We start from the raw sequence: 23,336 nt of genomic DNA, 5'->3' as shown, positions 1-23,336 counted from the left end.
TCTAAAAAAGATTTTGCAGGTTTCTTTATATGTTCTTCCCAATAATGTCTATTCTGATACAGAACCAGAAAGTGCTACTTTTTATGATAGAATCTGCTTAGTCCACAAAATGTTAACTTTGCCCTAGGAATTTGAACTGCCACTTGGGGGTGGGGGATGGGGAATGTAGAGTTTAATGATCAGTAATGCTAAAAGATAAAGGGAACACTAATAAAAAGTTCCATTGGAAGTGCATAGTATGTTAGCTATTTGATTTTGTTATTCCTGATTTCGTATATGACTTGCTTCATATTTTTTTTTAAGAGTTTTTGCGTTTGAAATATAAAGTGAAAATGAAAGGTACTAATCTAGGTCCTTTGGTTTTTTGGGGGCGGGGGGTAACAAATGTGTTGATCTTAGCCACTGTTCCACAGTAGTGTTACTTATGGAACTTTATGGAACATAGGCATCTAAATTATTTAGAAACTTCATAGATCGTACAATAATGAAGACAATGAGAAACAAGTAAGCTAAGGTTCTCCATGATAGAGTAGGAAGTAGACTAGAAAACAGATCATACGTCTGGTTGGGAGTTAATAATACAACAGCTAAGTAGTCATGAAAAAGAGAACATAAATCAGAGATTTTTTTGAAGGTCAAAATAGTTTTTATGAAAGTAAAAGGATAATATAAGATTTCTTGTCTGGAAAAATATAAGTAGCCATTCCTGTTAGTTAGAAAATGTGGATGTTGGAGTGTGAAGAGGGAGGACACTTAGTAAATAGGATGGCTTGTCACAGGAATGGAAGTAATAATTTTGTTTGGAATTTTTTCCATATCTTAGCCACATTTTGAAAAGGGTAAGGTAGGAAGCCCTCTCTGGAAATTGAAACTTTGAGAGCAAAGTTTCAAGTGTTGACTTACCTACAAATGAGGATAAAACCTTGTAGACACTAGTAATATCCAATTTTACATAAATAAGTGCACTTTTTATGTTTTGTATCCATAGCACAAAAATGCTTATATTTATTATATTATCACTTACCAGTTCACTTGTCCGTCTTTCTCACCTAACTTAGACTTAGATCCTTGAGTAGGACTCTGCCTTTTATTTTTGTAGCCCTGGTATCTAGCACTATGCTGTTTAGATTTAAGATACACACACACACAAATATAGAAGCAGTCTAATAATTTTATATTCTATTTAAAATTTAGCTTCCTGATACAAATTTTTATAGTGAATTAATGGTTGTATCAACTTAAATTGAGTAAGTTTATTTTTAAAAAGGGCTCTTTTAAGAATGTTCCACATTATAAACATAATTGCATTTTCTGCAAATAAAACTGAACAACTTTATTACAGATTAATATTGCTGTATTACAAAATATAGACTTGGTAATGACTTGTCCTTAACATTCAATAAATATTTGTTGAACCAACTTGTTTTGTTTTACTATATGTACAGAGAATTTTTTTCTCCTTAAGTAGTGCTTTCTTTTTCCTATTATTAAGGTTATTGGATTATAGGTGATCACTGTTAATATAATAAAATGATAATATTAAAATGATGAAATGTTCAAAATGATAATTTAGTAGTAAACGAAACATGATTAATAACCTATTTTCTTATTTTTATATGGATCTTATAAATTATGAATGTACCCTAGCATGAGGCACTTTAGATATTAGTTTGTTCCCCTCATCAGAGAAATGATTCGTCATAGCCCGTTTGGCATACGATGCACATTTGGTATAAGATTTGGGTTTTCAGCTGGTTGCTGTGTTTGATTATCTTTAGAGCTGCTACTACAACCAAAACTTGGGATATTTTGTTCCTTTATAGGTGTGTCACTCAGGTACCCCAGAAATGCTGAAGAAGCTGTTCTGTGTGTGGTTTAACTGTTTATGAGACAACCTGGTTCTGAGCCTTTTTATGTTTACATCTTGAATAGCTGCTGAACTTGTTTCCATTTGCCCTCTGCCTTTCTTTTATCAGAGGAAATGACCTTTAAAAATTCTTCAAACTTGGGCCCTCCCTGGTGGTACAATAGGTTAGGACACAGCCCTGCCAGCTGGCCACAGTTGCTTCAGTACAAGTTCGATCTCCTATCCCGGAGGTGATCCACATGGCGCTGCAGACCTCTCCTGACCTGACCACTGCTTCCGCTGCTTCCCATAGCAGTGTACTTCATTGATCTGCCTGTTCTGCTCCTCTCTCTGCCTTTCACCGCCCCTGCACTTCTAGCTTGTACCCCAATTCTGTATGCATAAGTAAATAAATCCTTAAAAAATATATTTAAATTCAAAGTTGGTAATTTGGTCATCTACCTATAATGGTAGCCACTATTTGGCATTTATACCTAAGTAAAAATTGAATTAATTATTAGCTCCAAGTTTCTAAAAGCTGAAGATTTATTTGTGATATTCAAAGTCTTTTTTTTTTTAATTTTGGTCTCTTTGATGACCCTTAAATATAATGAAATGCATTATTTATTTTGTAACTTTACTGTGCTTGTAGCACATTATTTTTCAAAAGAAATTTTTGAGGCACAGTTTATGTGTAGTAAACAGCACCCACTTAAAGTGTATAATTTAGCAAATTTGAACACATATCTACACCTATGAAACCATTTCTACAATTAATATATAGAACATTTCTGTTGCTCCCTAAAGTTTCTATTTTTTTTTTTTACTCAGTCTACTACTTCTAATCCTATACCACTGATTTCTTATCACTGTAGGTTTAGCTTCATTTTTTTTTTTTAAGATTTATTTATTCATTCATATGGAACTGGGGTACAGGCCAGAGATGCGGAGGGTGAGAGGATTCACCAGAGACAGAGAGGGGAGCATACAGACAGATAGAAGAAGTACACTGCTGAGGGGAGCAGCGGGCGGGTCAGGAGAGGTCTGCCTCGCCATGTGGATCTCCTCCGGGGCAGGTGGGGATCGAACTCATGCTGAAGTGGCTCTAGTTTCTCAGTGCTGTGCTTTTTAACCCGCTGCGCCACCAAGGAGGGCCTTAGCTTCATTTTTTAGAAGTATACGTGAAATATATGCTGTCTCCTCTTTGTCTAGCACACCATTTAGAACTACAACAGTGCAGCATTGATGTTTGATATCGTGACTCACAGACTAAACCACCAAGAATAATGACATACCATTCTTACCTTACACTGACCTCACATTTACACCTATTACACATCTTTTATCTCTATGCTTTATGTTACATATTTTAAGATGATAATTAGAATAGTGTTATTGATAAAAATATTTCTTTTTAAAAAATTTTTAAGATTGGTTTATGTATAGAAGAACTGGGGCACATGTAGACCACGGTGGTGAGGGGTTGAGAGTAGTGAGAGGATTCACCAGAGTAAGGAGTGTATCTACTGAAATACACTGCTGAGGGGAGCAGCAGGCAATACAGGAGAGGTCTGCTGCACCATATGTCCATTAGCTCCCTGGCTGGAATGGCACTTAGACCACCACGGTGGTAGCTACCTAGTGCTGAGACTTAACCCCTACACCACTAGGGAGGCCAAAAAATTATTTCTAATGTACGTAAACAGCAGATGGTCCAACCTTTAAAAATGCATTAACCTTGGCACCACCTTTACATTTTTTCTACATACATGTAATTCCATATCTATCTAATGTTACCAATCATCTCTCCTTAAGCTTATAGGTTTTCCTCTAAGATCTGTTTGCTGTTATCAAAAAATTAATGGAGGTGACTGTACTTCTGGTTGCAAGTGTTTCTTTTAACAAAAATGTAAAATAAAATTAATTTTTTAATTCAGCTTAAAACAGTGACAACAGTCTCCAGAAAATTATCTTAACCTTTTTCTCTATACTTTTGAAACTCATTGTGAGAACACTAGTTTTAAGTATTAAAGGTTTATTGCTTATTGATCAGTTATTATCTGTTGGCAGCTATCAACTGTATTTTGAGTTTTATCATAGTGATCATCTTGTAGTTTTTGTGTATTCTCTGTTTTTTTGAACATGGTAGAAATTTATTTTTTTCATTAAGAGTACTCTAATGTCTATTCCTTATGCAAGTGATAAGTTAAAAGTAGTCTTGTCTTTCACTTTATACTTTCCAATTGAAAAATTACACCTGATTTTAATAGACAATATGTAAAAGCAACTCACAAAGTACTATAAAGACAGAAGATGCATGGGGAATTGTAAGATGAGTAAGTGGAAAGCAGACCTTGAAAAGTTTGTGAAATCAGGTTTTCTTTTTTGATGGAAAGAAATTTGCTTTACTAGATTGCAGGAGAAAAATGAATTCATAAAGGCAGAATAGCTTAAGCATTCTGTTGGTTCTGTTGGTTTACTGGAGTTTAGATCTATAATCCAGTTAGCAACTCTGGAGGTTATTAACTGAGAGCAAAAATGAGTAACTCCCTAACATTTCATGGTAGTTGCTTTTTTACAAAGACAGTTGTAATCAGACTAATATCTTAAACTAATCATAAATTAGTTAAAATGTAATTCTGCATTAATCAGAATCCTAGTTTTGTGTTTAACAAGAAGTAACTTTGTATTTATTCTTTAGCTATGACATGTAATGTTTGTGAAAGTGAATTTAGGCAATAATTATAGTATTATCTTGATATGATGATAGGACCAAGCTTCTGAATAATTTGGTCCATTGGTTTCTATTGAAGTTGGTTTGGCAACTTTTAGTTGGCTTTACTTATGTTTTGAATTATTTTTTTTTAATTAGTGTTTAAAAGCATTCAAATATAGATAATATAAAAAGTAGAAGTCACATTAATGTGAACTTTGTCCTTTAATTTTGTGAAAAAATCAGCTGATTGTCTTTTTTAGTTGATATTAAAAATTATATTTGAACAAAAGACTTATTTATTTAACTTCACTATTGATATTTTGGCTATTAGTGTTCATTAAACTATTAATTTCAAGGTATGCTGCAGGGTTTATGTATTATTAATTGTGCTTTCTAAATTTTTTTTTTAATTTCTGTGTTTAGGCAAAGTGAAATATATGTGCACTTATCTCTCTTTTACTTTAAGATACATTCATATTTTTATAGCTCCCTGTAAGAATTAAGTAAGAAAATAGGTTAAGGGCCCTCCCTGGTGGCGCAGCAGGTTAAAGCACAGCGCAAAGAAGCTTAAGCCACTTCTGCACGAGTTCGATCCCCATCTGCCCCCGAGGAGATCCACATGGTGAGGCAGACCTCTCCTGACCCGCCCACTGCTCCCCTCAGCAGTGTACTTCGTTGACCTGCCTGTTCTGTGCCCCATTATGTCTCTGGTGAATCCTCTCACCCTCCGCATCTCTGGCCTGTACCCCAGTTGTGTACAAATAAATAAATAAATCTTTAAAAAAAGAAAGAAAGAAAGAAAATAGGTTAATAATTAATTAATTAAAATCACTATAAGGCTTATTCATTGAGAGCTCTGATTGATTAAACATGGATACTTGGCATTTCTTGTGCTACTTTGACTAAGATCCTTGATGCAAACTCCTGGAAGTACCTGATTTGCTTTTTAATTTTAAAAATTTATTGTGCTTTCAAATAAAACTATCTTTAAATTCTGGCTCACTTTAACTAAAAGATTTAAGGAAAAAAAAAACCTCAGAATAGTTTCAGCACATTTTGCCTGTATGCAAATTGACCAAGTTTGTAACAAGGAATTTGAATGTATTTAATGGACGCCAACCAATTTTAACCTTAGCTGGGTGGAGTTCATAAGTAATTTCATTTGAAAGATGTTGAAATTGTTATTTTGTCTGCTTGTTCTTAGAGAAATTTTATTGCCAAATTGCTTATGGCAAACAGTCCTGTCACTACACAAATGCTAGTGATTAATGGAAATATTGGAGTGTAAAAATATACGTCCTAACTCCCCAAAATAAACTCACTTTAATCTTTTTTTGTTCAGGCCAAGACTGAAATTTATTACTTTTAAGTGAACAGTGTATGTTTACTTACCCTTATTTTTCTTGTTTGGCCAAACTAGAAGTCCAATAGTTTGTTTTTCGACTCAGTATTTATTGCACTGTGTGTTTAAAGTGACAATAAAGTTTTTCAAATTTTGGAAAGATGTGTTATTTGAACTGTTTGCTTTTTTTTTTTTAAGCAGCTTTCTTTTATAAGATTTATTTATATATTCAAGAACTGGGATACAGGCCAAAGGTGTGGAGTTGAGAGGATTCACCAGAGACAGAGTAGGGAGCAGAACAGGCAGATCTACTGAACAACATCCTGAGGAGAGCAGTGGGCATGACAGGAGAGGTCTGCTGCTCCATGTGGGTCACCTCCCTGGTTGGGGATCAAACTCGTGCTGCAGTGTTGGCATGTAGCTTAACAGTGCTGCACTTTAACTCCTTGAGCCACCAGGGAAGCCTCTAAAACACCCTTTGATATGCCGGAATCAAATAGTCTTGGAGGAAGAATTTGAATAGAATTTTCATCCTTAAATTTGGCTATTTAATTTATGTTTTTAAGTTTGTCCATTACTGTACCTACATTTGAACTCAGGTGGGCTTAAATTTGATGTCTAAAGACAGTGAATAAAGCCATCTGGTTAATTTTTGTTTACTCTTTCACCCTTAAAATTATGTTATATCACTTATTTGGCCTTAGCAGTCTCAGGCCTTTCTTTATCAGAACTCCCATTGTTTCAGATTTCACATTAAATATGTTTATTGATTTAATTTTTTTTAAGATGGTAGCTAGAACATTTTAGAGAGGCTTTTAGCTAATTTTTCTAGCAACATTTTGCCCTAAGATTAGAAAAGTTTTAAAATATTCTATGTCTAGAACAAGTCCATGTATGTAAATAAAAGTATTTGACTTGGTAATTTATCTTGCCATCTCATCTATCAAACCAATCCCTCTTTAATATAAAGACTGATAAGCATATAGAGGCCCAATAAAATAACACACACAAAGCAGAGTTAGTGGTTTTACTGTTTTCTACAGTTTATATTGCCTAAGAGCAGCAAGACAATTAGTGCTTGAATGCCCAGTCATACTATGTCTGCGAGTATGTTTTTTATTTGTAAACTAACTTGTATAATGTACATTTGTATTTTTAGTTTGTATTCTTTACAAATTCATCTTTAAAATGTATTTATAGTTAAAATTATATATGTATTTGGGCAAAGGAACTTTTAAAATTTTGAAATTTAACATAAGGTTTTATTTATACTCATCGTCAAGTAATTTTAGGTGATGCTAAAACTTTTTAAGAGCCTGACATGTTTTTAAGTAAACAATTCATTTTCCCCCTTGTTTTTAGTGGGAGATTTTGATAAGATCTGGCGCGAACATTGTGAGGATGAGGAAACACTTTGTGAATATGCTGTTGCAATGAAAAATTTGGCAGATAATCATTGGGCGAAAACTTGTGAGGGCGAAGGTCGCATTGAATGGTGTTGTAGGTAAGTTAATTTATGAACTGACATTTTTAGCTTCTGCTGTACTGTTTATGTTCTTAAAAACATAAGTGATGCTGTCTATAATGCATTGTAGAAAACCAGAAATATTTTAAAACAGATGATGTGTTTTATTTTTTTTATTGAATTTTATTTACCCTATCATCCCTGTATCCCCTTTTCCCTTTGCTTCCCCTTTCCATCTTAACCTCAGATCTCCAAAGGATGCTTTTTGATGCCCTGTGGCTTTTGAAAATATTTTAGTTATTGAATTGTTTGCTATGTAAGTAGTCCAGTTTTTGTTTTTATTATTCTCATTTACTTTGCAACTCATCATGTTTTCAGATTCCCTCTATTTTGTTGAAAATCTGTATTTTATCCTTGTGGTAAAGCAACGTTATACTACATGGTATGTATGTACCATATCCTCTTAATCCATTAATCTGTGGATTGACATTTAGGGTGCTTCCATGTCCTGGTTTTTGTAAATAATGTTGCTATGAACCCTGTAAAACATGGATTTTATGTTGATGTTTCATATTCTCTGGATATATGCCCAAAAGTGGGATTGATAGGTTATATGGTATTTACATTTTTAGAGTTTTGTAGAAACCTTTAAAAGTGAATGATGTATTCTAAATAACTCCCCCTTGCCTCATTTTCCCTAGATCTTTTTATTCTTGTATCAATTAAAATGTTTTTCTTTGATATAACTTAAAATTTTATTTCAAAATTTGCTCCTCCCTGGTGGCGCAACAGGTTAGGCCACAATAAAATTTTACATTAACTTTTAAAAATGGTATCTTTAAGTACATTTAATATATTTAAACATCAATTTAAAGTATGAGATTTAACTTTTGATTTTTCATCGAATTACTGAATTGAATGAAATTATAGAAATCTATACAACAATGAATTATTGTATAGAAATTTCTTTAGGTGTGATTATCTGTATTGGGATTTAGATAAAGGTGAATACTTTTCTATACTTCAAAATTTAAAAACATAAGGCCCTCCCTGGTAGTGCAGTGAGTTAAAGCACAGCATTGCAAGCTGGCCGCAGCCACTTCAGTGTGTGTTGGATCCCAGCTCCTGAGGTGATGTACATGGCGCAGTACACCTCTCCTGACTTGCTCACTGCTCCCCTCAGCAGTGTCGCTGGTGAATCCTCTCACCTCTCCTGTACCTCTGACCTGTACCCCCTATGTATGCATAAATAAAGAAATATAAAAAAAAAATTTTTTTAAACAACATTTTAAAAGTTTTAAAATCCCAAGTTTGTGATATTTGATTCAAGGTATTCCAGCAATTATATATACATTTGATAATGCTTGCTTTCTTATACTATAGATCTAATATTAAAAAGTCAGAAAATGTAATACTGCTGATCATCTCTTAAACTCAAGAATGCATATATGTTTTTGCTGGATTTAAAAATCAGTACCCGGGGAGTAAATCATTATCTCTCTGTATGAGCAGTAAGTTTATGGTAGCTTCCATTTATAATTTTATTTAAATGTTTATTGAAAATTTCTGTTTTAATTTCATTAAAATTATATATATTAATGCATATTTTATTTAGTCACCTAATCAGAGAAAAACACATATTTGACTTAGTTATTTTGTCAATTTAATAAATAATTTTTTTCTAAAGATTTATTTATTCATACAGAACTAGGGTACAGGCCAGAGATGCGGAGGGTGAGAGGATTCACCAGGGACAGAGTGGGGAGCAGAACAGGCAGATGGACGAGGTACACTGCTGAGGGGAGCAGCGGGTGGGTCAGGAGAGGTCTGCCACGCCATGTGGAGCTCCTCCGTGGCAGGCGGGGATCGAACTCATGTGGAAGTGGCTTAAGCTTCTTAGTGTAGTGCTTTAACCCGCTGCGCCACCAGGGAGGGCCCCTTAATAAATAATTTTAATGACTGTCTACCATGTACCAGTCACATCCTAGACAATAGGAATATCAACTAAACAGACAAAATCCTTGCTGTCATGGAGTCTGCATGCAGAAAGGTAGGAGAGGGGAGGTTATAGGCAAGAAATTATGTGTAAATAGTTATTAAGTCAGATAATGGTGAGTGCTATGAGAAAATAAAGCAATCATAAGTAGGCTAGACGGAGGAAGCATCATTGAAGTGACGTATGTAGAAGGCACGAAGGAAGTGAGAGAGCATGCTCTAACAAGTCCAAATACCTTGAGGCAGGAGTGTACTAGCATGTTTGAGAAACAGCAAGATCATTGTTGGTAGAGCAATATGAGAGGTAGAAAATACGATAATAACCAGCTGGATTTGCAGAATTATGTGTGTCTTTGTAAAGACAGTGACTTCTACTACTTGTGAGATATATCTGGATGTTTTAAGGAGTAACAAGATTTTACTAACCTTTTTTTAATAAGTGTTTGGAATTCTTAAGGATTATTCTCTTAAGATAAAGTATAGGAAGGACAAGGGTTTAAGTAAGAAAAGATGTGGCATATATATGTATGATGGAATATTGCTCAGCTATAACAAAAAAAAGATGAAATATTGGTATTTGCAACAAATTACGTGGCACTGAGGGAATTATATTAATTGAAATAATTCGCAGAAAAAGAAGACCAGATGATTTCACTCGTGGAAGAGAGAGAAGCAAAACAAAGAAACTGACAAAAGTAAACCAAAACAAGCCTTAGAATTATGAATAAAGAATTGAGGCTACTAAATGGGGAAAAGGGGGGGGTGGGAAGCTATGAGGAAACCCCTGCAATCTGTGATAAAGAGGTAAGAGTGTCAGATCCATATCACTACACCCACCAGCAAATAGGTGAGAACATATTCCCCTAATTCTCACACCATGTTGTAAACCAATGTTATCTCAGTAATAAATTTTTTTAATAAGAATTAAAATTTAAAAAGCAGTGTGCACACACATAACAAAGCCAGTTAGGCTGCGACAGTAATTAAGGCACAGAGTTATTTATAATGAAAAAAAATTTTGTTTTTGAATAGAGAGGAAATGAATAGACAGGTTTGTGCATTTTAAAGAAAGAGGAAAGGAAGGGAACAGTGTTCTTACATTATGATAATTGTAATGACATGTAAGAAAGGAGTTGAAATATTTTTCATATTTTCAGTGTGAGGATCAGTGAATAGGTGGTACCATTGTGGAGTCACAGACTTGTGGAGTTGTGGAACTAAAGTCAGGAGCTAGAATGATACAAAATGGAGTTCTTAGAATTAAAGTGTGTGACTCTTGCTTAGTTATAGAGAGAAAGTGGTTATAAACCTACCCTATAATAAACATCTCTTTCTACAAGCTAAGGAAAAAAAATGAGTTATACTATGAAACCAAATATTTCCCTTTTAACATAACAATAGTATAATCCAGTTAGGAAACCACAACACCAAGTTTTAAGACCAATTTGGTTTTAGCAGCATAACTTTTAAGTTAGTATTCCAGTGTATCATGCATGCTCCCAAGTCTGCTTCTTAAATGGACTTTGATACGTGGTATTCTCATGGAAAAATCTACAGGTAAGTGCTACTTGAATAATGAATCAGCATCATACTTTTCTTTCTTTTCTTGGGTTTTTATTTTTGTCAGTAGTTATTACATCTATATGTGTTATTTTTAAAAGAAAAAAAATTATTTATGCATACAGAGCTGGGGTATAGGCCAGAGGTGCTGCAAGGACTGTAAGATGGTTCACCAGAGACAGAGTGAGGAGCAGAACCAGGCAGATCAACAAAGTACAGTGCTGAGGGGGAGGGAGAAGAGAGGTCTGCTGTGCCATGTGGGTCCCCTCCCTGGCCAGGAACCAAACTTGTGCTGAAGTGGCTGCAGCTAGCTTCACTGTGCTGCGCTTAAACCAGCTACGCCACCAGGAAGGGCCCCTATATGTGTTCATTTTTAGGTTAAACTGCTGAAAAAGAACAGTGGCAAAATATGGTAAAAAGATTTTTTTCCATGGGATGTAATCCCAAGAGCTTTAAAATACCTTTACTTAAAAAACTAGACTAGGAAAAAGTGCTTCTAGCCAATACTGAATTTTGAAACTTGAGTTTCCTGTAATTTCTATTTAGGTTATATGTGATTCCTTTCTCTGTTGACTATTTTAAGAGTGAACATGCCACTTTTCAAACTAAAGTGAGCTTTAAAAAGGATTTGAGAAAAGTTTTATTTCCAGCTAGTCTTACTTAAAACTTTATAGTACGAGAGATGTCTTCTGTTAATTTTGTTCACTGTTTAGCTCAATTCTACACGATTTTCTTTAAAAATTTCCTTTAAAATTTATAACATGAAGTTTTAATTAGAAACAAAACACTATATAAAGGTGAAGTTGTAATCTAATAAAAAATTTTCTTCGAACAGAAAAGCACACAGTTTTCTGAACCATTTGAAAGTGAATCATGCATCTCGTAACAAAAAGGACATTCTGCTTAACAGTAATGCCTTTATATCACTTTGAGATAATTAGCAGTAATTCCCTAAAATTCCTACTTTATGAATTCAGATTTTCTCATTGACCGCAAATGTACTCTATGTATTTTTTTCTAAATCTAGTCAACTGTTATGCATTGCATGTAATGATTATAATTTCTTTTAAGTTTTCATTTGTTTCCATGGTGTTTCCCACATGCTCTCTCTTCCACCAACATTCATAGTGCGGCATATTTGTTAAAATTTATGAATCCACATTAACAACTCTTTGTAATCTAAAGTTCAGAGTTTATATTAGGTATCTCATCTCTTTTGGAGTTTTATATTCTATGTGTTTTGGCAAATGTGTAATGACAAATATTCACCATTAATAGTGTCACACAAAAGAGCTTTACTGCCCTAGAAAATCTCCTTTGTTTTATCTATTCATCTCTTCCCCTTACAGCAATAAGTCAATTCCATTGTTCTGCCTTTTCTAGAATTTCCTATAATTAGAATCACATTATGTAACCTTTTCATTGATGTCTTGCACTTAAGAATACATATTTATGTTTTCTTCATGTCTTTTCATGGCTGAATTGTTTACTTCTTTTTACCAGCAAGTAGTTGTCCATTATCTGGATGTACCACAGTTTATTCACCTGTGGAAGGGCATCTTGGTTGCTTCCAAGTTTGGGCAATTGTGATTATAACTGCAGTTTTTTTGTAGATGTACATTTTTAACTCTCTTGGGTAAATTCCAGGGAATATGATTGCTGGATCCCTTATGGTAGAAGGATGTTTGGTTTTGTAAGAAACTTCCAAAGTATTTTGTTTTGCATTCCTATCAGCAATGAGAGATCTTGCTGCTCCACATCTTTACACAACATCTGGTGTGGTTAGTGTTCTGGATTTTGGCCATTCTAATAGTGTATGGTAGTATCTTATTTGCTGTTTTAACTTGCATTTCCCTAATGACATATGATGAGGAGCATTTTCCATATCCTTATTTATTATCTATATATCTCTTTGGTGAGGTGTATGTTTTGTCTTTCATCCACTTTTTAGTTGGTTTGTTTCTTATTAAATTTTAAGAGTTCTTTGTATATTTTGTTTAACCTTAACCAGTCTTTTATTAAACATGTCTTGCAAATATATTTCCAGACTATGACTTGTCTTCTCATTCTCTTGCATTGTCTTTTATACAACAGTATTTAATATTAATAAAGTCTGACTTTTCAGTTTGTCTTTCATGGATTGTGACTTGGTATTGTATTTAAAAATTGATTGCCAAACACAAGGTCATCTACTTTTTCTTCTAGAAATTTTTTAAAAGTTTCCAAGAGTTTCATATTTTACATTTAGTTTAATAATCTATTTTGAGTTAATTTTACAAAGCATATGATGTTTCTGTATTCAGTTTTTGCATATGAATGGTTATCCATTTGTTCAGTACTATTAACTGAAAACAAAATTTTCACTCCATTGTATTACCTTTGCTCCCTTCTCAACTATTAGTTGACTGTATTGATGTACGTCTTTTTTGTTGTTGTTGTGTTGTTTCATTGATCTGTTTGTTCTTTTGCTATTACCATAGTGTCTTTATTACTATAAGTTTATGGTGAGTTTTGAAGTCAGATAGTGTCATTTTCCACCTTTTTTGTTCTTCCACATTAGCTAGTCTGGGATATTTTCTCCATATAAACTTAAGAATTAGTTTGTTAGTATCCACACACTATATATTCTGTGAATTTTGTGTGGATTTTTTATTTGCCTTTTAAGGGTTTATTTTTATTTATGTATATAAATAAATATATGTATATAAATACATATTTATAAATATATATAAATATTTATGTATATAAGAACTGGAGTCTAGGCTAAAGGTCTGGAGGTAGGAGGTGGGGGGGGGGTTGCTAAGAGGACTCACCAGAGACAGAATGAGGAGCAGAACAGGCAGATCTCCTGAAATACATTGCTGAGGGGAGCAGCGGAGGTCTGCGCCACCATGTGGGTCAGCTCCCTGGCTGGTGATCTAACTCTTGCTGGAGTGGATGGCAATAGCTTTATAGTGGTGAGACTTTTTAATCCCTGCACTACTAGGAAGGCCCTATATGCTGTGATTTTGATTGGAATTATATTGACTATATATTAAGTTGAGAAGAACTGACATTGACTATACTGAATCTTGGTATCTATATTCATGGAATATATCTCCATTTTTTTAGTTCTTTATTGTCTTTATTTAAATTTTTAATTGTTCTTTCATATCTGCAGTTGCTTACTTGAATATATGTAGTTAATATTATTACAATTTTCTTCACTTTTGGGGTGTCTTGTTTTCTGTGTCTTGGAGAATTTTCACTCTCTGTAAAGTTTATTTTGGTAGTCTTTCTCTTCTTGTCTAGTAGAAACTTGTATGGTCACTGAGTTCACTGGGCAAAGCTGTATTTTGTCTATTATGTTGGAGTGTCTCTAGATGTATAGGTAATTTTTTCCTTAATTACAAAGTTCTTTGCTAAGACAAAAGTGGAGTTCCTTTGTCCACTTTTGATCTATTTTTAATATGTACAGAATGTGACATCTTACTCTTAGTTACTTACATTCTTAAGATTCTTTCCTTCTCCAAAAGCATTATCTTCTCAAGACTCACAGCTTTCCATACTCACTCCTTTTGATCTTCCAATGGATAGTGCACCAGTTTTCTATGTCCCAGATGTCTTAAGGTTTCTTCACAGAGTTTGACTCTTCCAGCCTTTACTCGGGCTATTCTCTGCCAGGAAAGTACTCTCCTCCGTAAATAACCTCTTCCTTGCCTGATTATTCCTACTTATATTTCTAAAAATCAGTTTATATTATCTATTTAGACTAAGGTGTTTGTTAATTGTGTTTTACCAATTGTTTTTTCTTTATTTTTATGTAATATTTGGTTTCCCTCACTAGCCAGGACTCCTTGAGGACTGTTGTACCTTTTTTATTTGATTTCCTATCATCTATGTGCCTGGCACATGATCTTGTATGTAATTAGAAATAAAACTAAATTTATACAGGGAACTAAAGTTTTAAATAATAGATGCTTAAAATAACTGAAGTTGAATTAATAGCATCCTCTAAGTATGAGTATAAATGAGTGTTGTTACCTTAGACCATAGCTCTACTTCAGAAAGCACTTTTAAATAAAATCAATTCTTATCTTGCCATGTATTTTTGAAAATTCATCAAACAGTGTTTGGAGAAAAATAACCTGGTTTTGTTTAAATTGTGAGATATAAGTAACAATAATGTGATTTACTTTAAAGATCTAAAAAGATAGAAAATGTGTTTAGATTCCAATCTCATTCATGTAAACCAACTTGGATGCATATATCAGCTGTTGTTTTCAAGTATGTATCTCCATTCATGTCGTTTAAGCCCAACGTCCAGAGATAGGTCTCACTAGTCTTTTTTCCTTTACATTGCTTGGCTTTAATAACTAGTAAATGTATGCATTAATTTTTTGGTTAATGTTGCCTTTTACATACTCAGGCACTGTTTCCTATTGTATTTATGTTAAAATTACATTAGGCATGAAGAAAATTATTTCTAAGGTTTTGCCCCTTGTCACTTTCTGATTCTGAACAGCCACCTGCTATATGGACTAAACTGTATGAGCTTATAATGACACATTTTGAATATCTGCATTTTAATAGTACAAAATTGGGACACTCAGGAATGGTATCTTGATGGACAGGAATTATTTTCCTGTGTTGTAAAAAATCCCAGTTAAGTTCAACCTTCATTTTCTCTGATGTATCCCTTTATGATGTACCATTTTTATCTGAACTAGATTTGTATGCCCTTTTCTCAGTGCAAATGAGAAGATAAATGATTCTTAGTATGTTGACAACCTGATTTGGTTTTCATGAGCCAGGAGAGATCTTAGAAGCAACTGGTTAAGATATTTGTCTATTGTCAACAAAGTTATTAACAATTAACTATCACCACTATTCTATTTGCCTGCAAGTAGCAGTTATCTAAGCTTTTCTGAAGGAACTTATGTTTTAGTGCAAAATAAACAGCAAAACATATAGGAACATATGAACTCTTGAAAAACATACTTTTATTTATTTTGTTAAGTATAATCTACCATCGATATTTATTGTATGTTAATTTAAGAAATTTGAAAATATTGCAGGTTACCTGACCTTGCCTTTATGTGACCTTTTCGCAATAGTAATCTGTAGTTTCCATTTTGATTAAGAAAGGTTAATGTTTTCCCATTTTTATGTTCATACCTAGTGTTTGAAATGTAACTTTATTTTGACTTGTAGTGTATGTAGAGAATATTTCCAAAATGGTGGGAAGAAAAAAGCACTTGAAAAAGATGAAAAAAGAGCTGTACTCGCCACTAAGACCACTCCAGCCTTAAATACGCATGAGTCTTCTAAACTTGAAGGTCATTTAACCAACCTCAGCTTTACAAACCCTGAATTTATAACTGAGTAAGTATCTTTTTTCTACTTTGATCATTAATATTATCCTTGGATAGCTGTGTAAATAATTAAAATAATGTAATAGTTTACACCAAGTAGGGGGTAGTTTGGTTATTCTTCTGATAATATATCAGCCTAATAAATACAGATTTGTAAATTTTAAGGGATATCTGAAAAACTAGTAATTCTGTAACAAATTATCCTCACTGAAAATGAGAATAGTTTATTGACTGTCATTATAGTTATTTCATAGTAGTGAAAAAAATCAAACAGCAAAATCCAGTTGAACTATGTTTAAGGTGGCTATTCATATCCACAATAAATTTGATTAAACCACTAGCATGTTTTATAAATATCTCCTTTGAAAACTGAGGGGCAAATGAGTTAAAGCTGTTAGGACCTGTATTTACAATGACATAGTTGAAGCAAAAGAGTCAGTAGTGATGATAGCAAAGTTGGAGATGGGAGGATAGGTACGTATAACAATATTTATATAGTCTACTTATAGGAAATTCTTTGAGCTAGTCCAGGGCACCATAAAGACAATATTCTGAGTGGAAACACTCCGGGAAATTAAGGTTTCACATTCATAAGGTACTTGTGGCTCCTGTTTTATGGAGCAGTAAAAGCTTACCACAATCTAGAAGTAGTTTTTACTATAAGAAGGATGATTATGTTACTAGACTATGTCTTAAAACATTACACATGTGGCTTCTGTACTAAATGTAGCTCAAGTGAGTCTGCAGCAGTTTCTAAGAAGCCAACGGAGGCATGCCAAAGTGCAGGAAAGTAATTGTGGATTTCTCCTACTGCGAGCCTTTGTAATTACTCACAGACTGCATTACATTGTATATCACCTTCTCTTCAAATCTGTTCCAGTCACTAGCTTCTCTTTTGTGAACTAATCCTGCCTCAACTTTAAAATGGTTTCAGTGATCAAGGACAGAGCTCATTGTGACCTTATCTATGTTTTTGTGTTTACTGACTTTTTCTTGAAAACTTGTTTACTTCTGAGAAAGAGTTATTCTTTTCTCTGTTGAGTCATGGAAAAAAAAATACTGTGCCTTTTGTTCAGAATGTGGTATTTTTTTCAGTGCTCTTTATTTATAATGGGCCGCAAATTTCTTCTACTACTCAGGCTTGGTAATATAGTTATTAAATTAAGCTACTCTTTAATAGATGAGATGCTTTTGAAGAAAAAATTTGCCCTTACCTAGCTTTGCAGTTCAAAACAGCTTTATTAAAATGAGCTTTTGCTTTTTGCTGTTTATTTTTTTCTTGTATTTTAATAGGATAATTAAAATATTAGACTGTAAGCCCTTTTCCTTTTATAAAAAAAAAATAAGCACTTACCCACCTATCAGTTTTCATACCACAAACTAAAAACTGTAGTGATTTGTGCATTCTGGTTCATTGTCAATATTTCTCTCAGCTGCTTTTTTAAAAAGTCTTTTTATGAATTTATAAATCATTTTCTTGGTATAATTTAGAGATGTTTTCTCCACTGTAGTAGAATAACCTCTCTCCCCACCCCAGGGCGGTGGCATTATTAGATTCTTGTACTTTGCCCTAATGAAGACTCTCATCTTAGAATAGCAGCCTCTTAGCTGTCCTCTGGTATATTCAAAGTTTTTGTTCTTAATTCTGGTTAAGACATTTTCCTTGTAAACTTGTGATTCTATGCTATTTCCAAAAGTGCATAGAAACACTGTTATGCAGTATGTTTTTGATAATTCCACTGAATTTATCACATTGATTGCAAACTAAAAACTTTAAATATAGAATGCCCTTTTTGTTTTGAATAGTTGATTCAGAGTTGAACACTATTTAGCTTGCTACTGATGTTTCTTAAACTGTGGCAACTCAAGGCAAATATCACTCTTGCTGTAAAAATCTATTTATAATCCTAACTGGATAGGTTTTTGTTATTTAAATGAAGCCGGTACCATGTGTACTTTCACAGAAAATTTCCAGTGTAGTTTTTTGAAAACTAAACTTACTAGTCATGTTTAATCAGATGATCCACATTGGGATTTCTTTTTGGAGGAAAAAAAAAGCCAACTCAATAACCAAGTTACTTATTTTTGGTTTCAAAAGCATCTGTGTTTTTGATGAGTACTGAACAATAGTGTGTAATTTTCTGTGGTAGACTGACTTTGTTCCCAAGCATTGTAATGTGGAATGGATGTTTAAAACAATATGTTGTTTTTTTTTTAACCCTTTTAGAATTGAACTGTATATCCTTTAATTAATTTTTCCCTGTACCATGATAAATGTTTGCCAGCATTGTACATTCAGTACTGTGTTGGTCCATATGTAGCACTAGATGCTTGTTTTTAGCTTATTTCTTAACACTTTGCAGCCTGCTCTGAGCATTTAGTCCTTGTGGGGTTTATCTTACATACTGTGTGCCTGTAAGTTTTATTAGCAATAGGATAGAAAATTGAGCAAGTGTATAGCATAATTCTGTAGAAAAAATAATCTGCTCCGTGCTAGTATTTTCATCTTTGAGAAACTTATTATACAGGCATTTTCAAGGACTAAATAAAAAGGAAATGTAAACCATTGTAAAAATTTTCTGCCAAATGTGGCTGTTGCATGCATAATCATCCTTGATTTCAGAATACTTCATAAAGATGAAATTAAATTCTGTTATAGTATATGTAAAAAATAAAGTGACTATCCACTAAGTCACAAATAAGAGATAATTAAGATTAATAATACCAGTTGCCATTTTACTGTGACTAGGAAAAGCTTCCCGGTAGTAGCATATATATATATATCTATTTAGGCACAAACCTTATTTAAACATGATTATTTTTCCACTTTTATTCAACATAATGATTTGGTATGTGTGTGTCTTGGAAAAGAGTACCACAATAAGTTTAGTTAATATCAAGTGCAATTTTTTCTATTTTGAGGTTTCATTTTAAATCTTTATATACTATAAATCTTAATTACTGTACCCTTAATTTTACTACTTTTGTCTTTTAGTTTTTAAGCGATCTTTATAAGTATTGATCTGCTTTCACTGTATAATTGCCTTTTCCTGTTGAATTTTTTGCCTTAATGTGTTATAGGATTAGTTCCTTAATGTGTTGTAGGATTAGTGCCTTTCTTTTCAGTTTAAAGAAGTTCCTTTAACATTTCATCCAAGGCCAGTTTAATGGTGATAAACTCTTCTTTAACTTCCACTTAATCAGAGGAACTTTTAGTTTCTTGCTGGGGGAAGAATTGTTGATTGGAAGTTTGTCTCTTCAGCATTTTGTGTATATCATGATATTCTCCTTTGAAGTCTAAAGTTTCTGTTGAAAAACATGCTGCATTCCTCTGGCTGCTTTTAAGATTCTCTCTTTAACTTTTGCCTCTTTAACAATAATGTGTCTTCATGTAAGTCTTTTTTAGGTTCTTTTTATTTGATCCTCAAATATATACCTGCATGTCTGTTTCCTTTCCCAGATTAGGAAAATTTTCATCCATTATTTCTTCAGTTTTTCCTGTCCATTCTACTTTTTCTTAATGAGACCTCTATAGTGTGGATATTCTTCCTTTTTATCAGAGGTGTCCCAGATATTCCTTAAGGTGTTTTTACTTTTTAAAAATGTTTTTTCTCATATTGCTATTCTGCCTGGGTCTAGATTCCAGGTATCAGACAAACTGTACATAGAGAGGTACAGTTTCAGTGGGAGGGGCTGAGTAGGTAGGCTTTCATGGGTTTGCTTACACTCTTTATTGGTTGGGGAGGATTGGAAGTTAGAGTTCTATGATGGGGACCAGTTAGCATGGTTTCATGAGGTTGCAGAATGATACCTGTTAGTGTATCTGACATGGAGATCATCCCAAAACTTCCTATCTCTCAAGCAGATACTGTAAGAGTATTAAATATGTTTCCTTCACTCATGAATTGAGCATTTATCAGACTGGTGTTATTTATCAGAACTTTTAAGGGCAAGTTCTTTGTTTTCTATAGGTCTTAGATCCCCCATGGTGTTATTTTTCCACTTCAGTACTGGGACTCTAAGGACATGACTCTTCTGTGTAGAATTAAAAGGTTAAGTAATTTATGGTAGGGCACCACCCTCCTCTACTCCCCAGGGGAATGTTCCATACCTTTGAAATCTCTCCCAACCTGAATCTCCATGTATAGGGTGAATTATCTCTTTTCTAACAACTCAGTGTTGTCCTTTTATGTTTGGTTATGGGATCTCTATTTGTCTGTTTTTTAGTACTCCTGCCTTATAAATTATTACATATCTAGTTATAAGTTTGTTGTGTTGTTCATGGGAGAATGTGAATAAGGTTCCTCCTATACTACCATTTAAGCCAATTCATCTAGCTCTTGTTTAAAGTAGGAAATTTATTTATGTATTTATTTATTTATTTATGTTTAAAAGATTTATTTATTTATTCATACAGAACTGGGGTACAGGCCAGAGATGTGGAGGGTGAGAGGATTCACCAGGGACAGAGTGGGGAGCAGAACAGGCAGATCGACGAAATACATTGCTGAGAGGAGCAGCTGGCGGGTCAGGAAAGGTCTGCCACGCCATGTGGATCTCCTCCCTGGCAGGCGGGGATCAAACTCATGTGGAAGTGGCTTAGCTTCTTAGTACTGTGCTTTAACCCGCTGTGCCACCAGGGAGGGCCTGGTTTTAAGTATTTAGAGGAAACCATCCAGTTATGACTGTTACAGGTCAGAATTTACTTAGCCTTAAGATTACTTAGCCCAGGATGCTAGATTTAGCTTTTCACTAAATTCTTTTCACAAAGCATTCAATAAAACCATTACCAATTAGGCAGTCAGTCATTATGAGAGCAAAAACTCATTTGTCATTTACTTCTGTTATTCTGGCTATAAATAGTTCCAAAATTTTGAGTTTGTGTTTCTCAGCAACTCAGGCAGGACTGAGAGAGAGATAATTTCTTCATTTGCTTTTATTGAGAAGTGACTATGAAATTTGCTTACTTTTAAGTATTGGGATGTTCAGCTTATCAAGTTGTAAGTACTTGCTAGTGCTCAGGATGGTACTGATACTTATATTTCTTGGAATAAAAGCTTACCCCAAGCTTCATGAGTGGAAGTATAAGCAGATGTACTGAAGCTTAGAAAAGAAGGACATATTTAGGATGGTAGAAACATGTTTTTATAATCATCTATATAAGCATATTGTAATAAACGTAACATTACAAACCGATGGTATAGAATTGATAGCCTAGAAATATAGACACACTTTGGGTGGACATTAAGCCTCTCATATTGACTGACTGCCCAATTGGTAATGGTTTTAATAAGTGCTGTGTGAAAAGAATTTAGTGAAAAACTAAATCTAGCATCCTGGGCTAAGTAATCTTAAACTAAGTAAATCTGAACTGTAACAATCCAAGAGCTAGATCAATTGGCTTAAATGGTAGTTAAGAGTATACATTGGAGAAAGGAAAGTCTTCAGTAACTGGTGTTGGGAAAACAGGACATCCACAAGCAAAATAATGAAATGAGACCATTTTCTCATACCATACACAAAAATTAACTCAAAATGGATGTAAGTCTTGGATGTAAGATCTGAAACCATAAAATACATAGGCAAAAACACAAACACTCCACAAAATAGATTTAGTGATGTCTCTGTGGCTTCATCTCCAGCAGCAATAGAAATAAATGGTTAAAAAAAAAAAAGCAACTAGGACACTAAAATACTTTTGCACAGGAAAAGAAACTATGACCAAAACAAAAATGAATAGAAGAAAATATTTATACACCATGCATCTAAGAGCACATCTGGTTTATTTTTGCTTCACTGTAGGCTAAGTGTTTTTACTAGAAATAGAAATTTGTTACTTTTTTGTAATTACCTTGGATTTGCATTTTAGGATTATCTTCAGCCTTCACTTTCTTGATAAGATACTTACCATAAGGTTTAGTTTAATCAAAGATCTATAAAGAAGTCATATGACTCAACAGAAAGAAATCAAAAAAATTTGTAGTGTTTGGAATAGGCACATCTTCCAAGAAGATATACAAATGGCCAATGGGTAAAATTCCATGAGGACAGATGTTTGAACTGTGCCATTCTGTACAAGTAATCCCCGAGTCTAACACTATAACACTGTATAGAAAAGAATCCTCTAAATCTGATAATGAATGAATTTTCTGAAAGCTGGAACTGTAGCATTAAGGTAGCATCAATTTTAGACAAAATCACCAGTTGTGACTATTAAGTTAATTCCGACTTTAGCATATACAGATCACTTGATTGAGATTAGAAACATGGAAAATTAATAGTGCTTTTTGTTGTTGTTGTTGCTGTTTTCTCTTTATTCTTAGGATTATCTTTAGTTCTGTGGGACCAAAGAATTTAGAGTACTGTGATGCTGTAAGTGCAATAGACTATGATTGACCCTTGGGAGAAAAACAAAGGATTAAAATATTAGGGATAGACTAAGAAGGTTTTTATACAGAGGAAGTGGACTTTATATCTTGGAAATATCAGAAAAATGTTGGAAATCTAATCTTTCTAGTATTTGACTTCTTATTTTAGTTAATATAAGACAGTATAACCAGTTTCAGCTAATTTATATTTAAGCCTTGAACAAAGGTGAGCTTAGGTCAAATAACCTCTATATAGATAACCACTATAAAAATGAGGAAGAAAAAAAGGAAAGGGGAGAATTTTTCAGAGCATAATAGATTAGAAGCCTTAATAAGACAGAAGAAGTATCAGATATATAACAAGATGTGGCATTGAGGGAAGACTGTTTTAGAGGGAAGTAAACAATAATTACAGAAACACAGACATTACAGGAGCAGGATCCTATATATTTATAAAAATTATTAACGGTTAGTTAATTGTCAAGCAAAAAATAGTATTCATGAAGTCATTTTTTAAAAGACAAATACATGGCCATCCTGCCAAAAGCAATGTACAGATTTAATGCCATCCCCATAAAAATCTCAATGACATTCTTCAAAGAAATAGAAAAAATGTTGATGAGATTCATATGGAACAACAAAAAACCTCGAACAGCCAAAACCCTCATGTCTAAGAAAAATCAAAATGGA

At 33.6% G+C, this 23,336-nt stretch overlaps 1 protein-coding gene across 1 annotated transcript in view; it reads left to right on the top strand.

Moving 5' to 3' along the window:
* The window catches only part of LOC101621931 (chromosome unknown open reading frame, human C7orf60), a 43,900-nt gene that overhangs the window by 5,072 nt on the left and 15,492 nt on the right, over positions 1 to 23,336 (top strand). Inside the window, exons 2-3 of the mRNA XM_004676953.1 lie at positions 7,267 to 7,408; positions 16,118 to 16,288. Coding sequence (XP_004677010.1) covers positions 7,267 to 7,408; positions 16,118 to 16,288 — 313 coding nt within the window. The remainder of the gene's footprint in view (positions 1 to 7,266; positions 7,409 to 16,117; positions 16,289 to 23,336) is intronic.

Source organism: Condylura cristata, unplaced genomic scaffold (genome assembly GCF_000260355.1).
Source record: "Condylura cristata isolate star-nosed mole 26May11 unplaced genomic scaffold, ConCri1.0 scaffold00005, whole genome shotgun sequence".
Taxonomy (NCBI): domain Eukaryota; kingdom Metazoa; phylum Chordata; class Mammalia; order Eulipotyphla; family Talpidae; genus Condylura; species Condylura cristata.
This window is presented reverse-complemented; position numbering and strand designations above follow the sequence as displayed.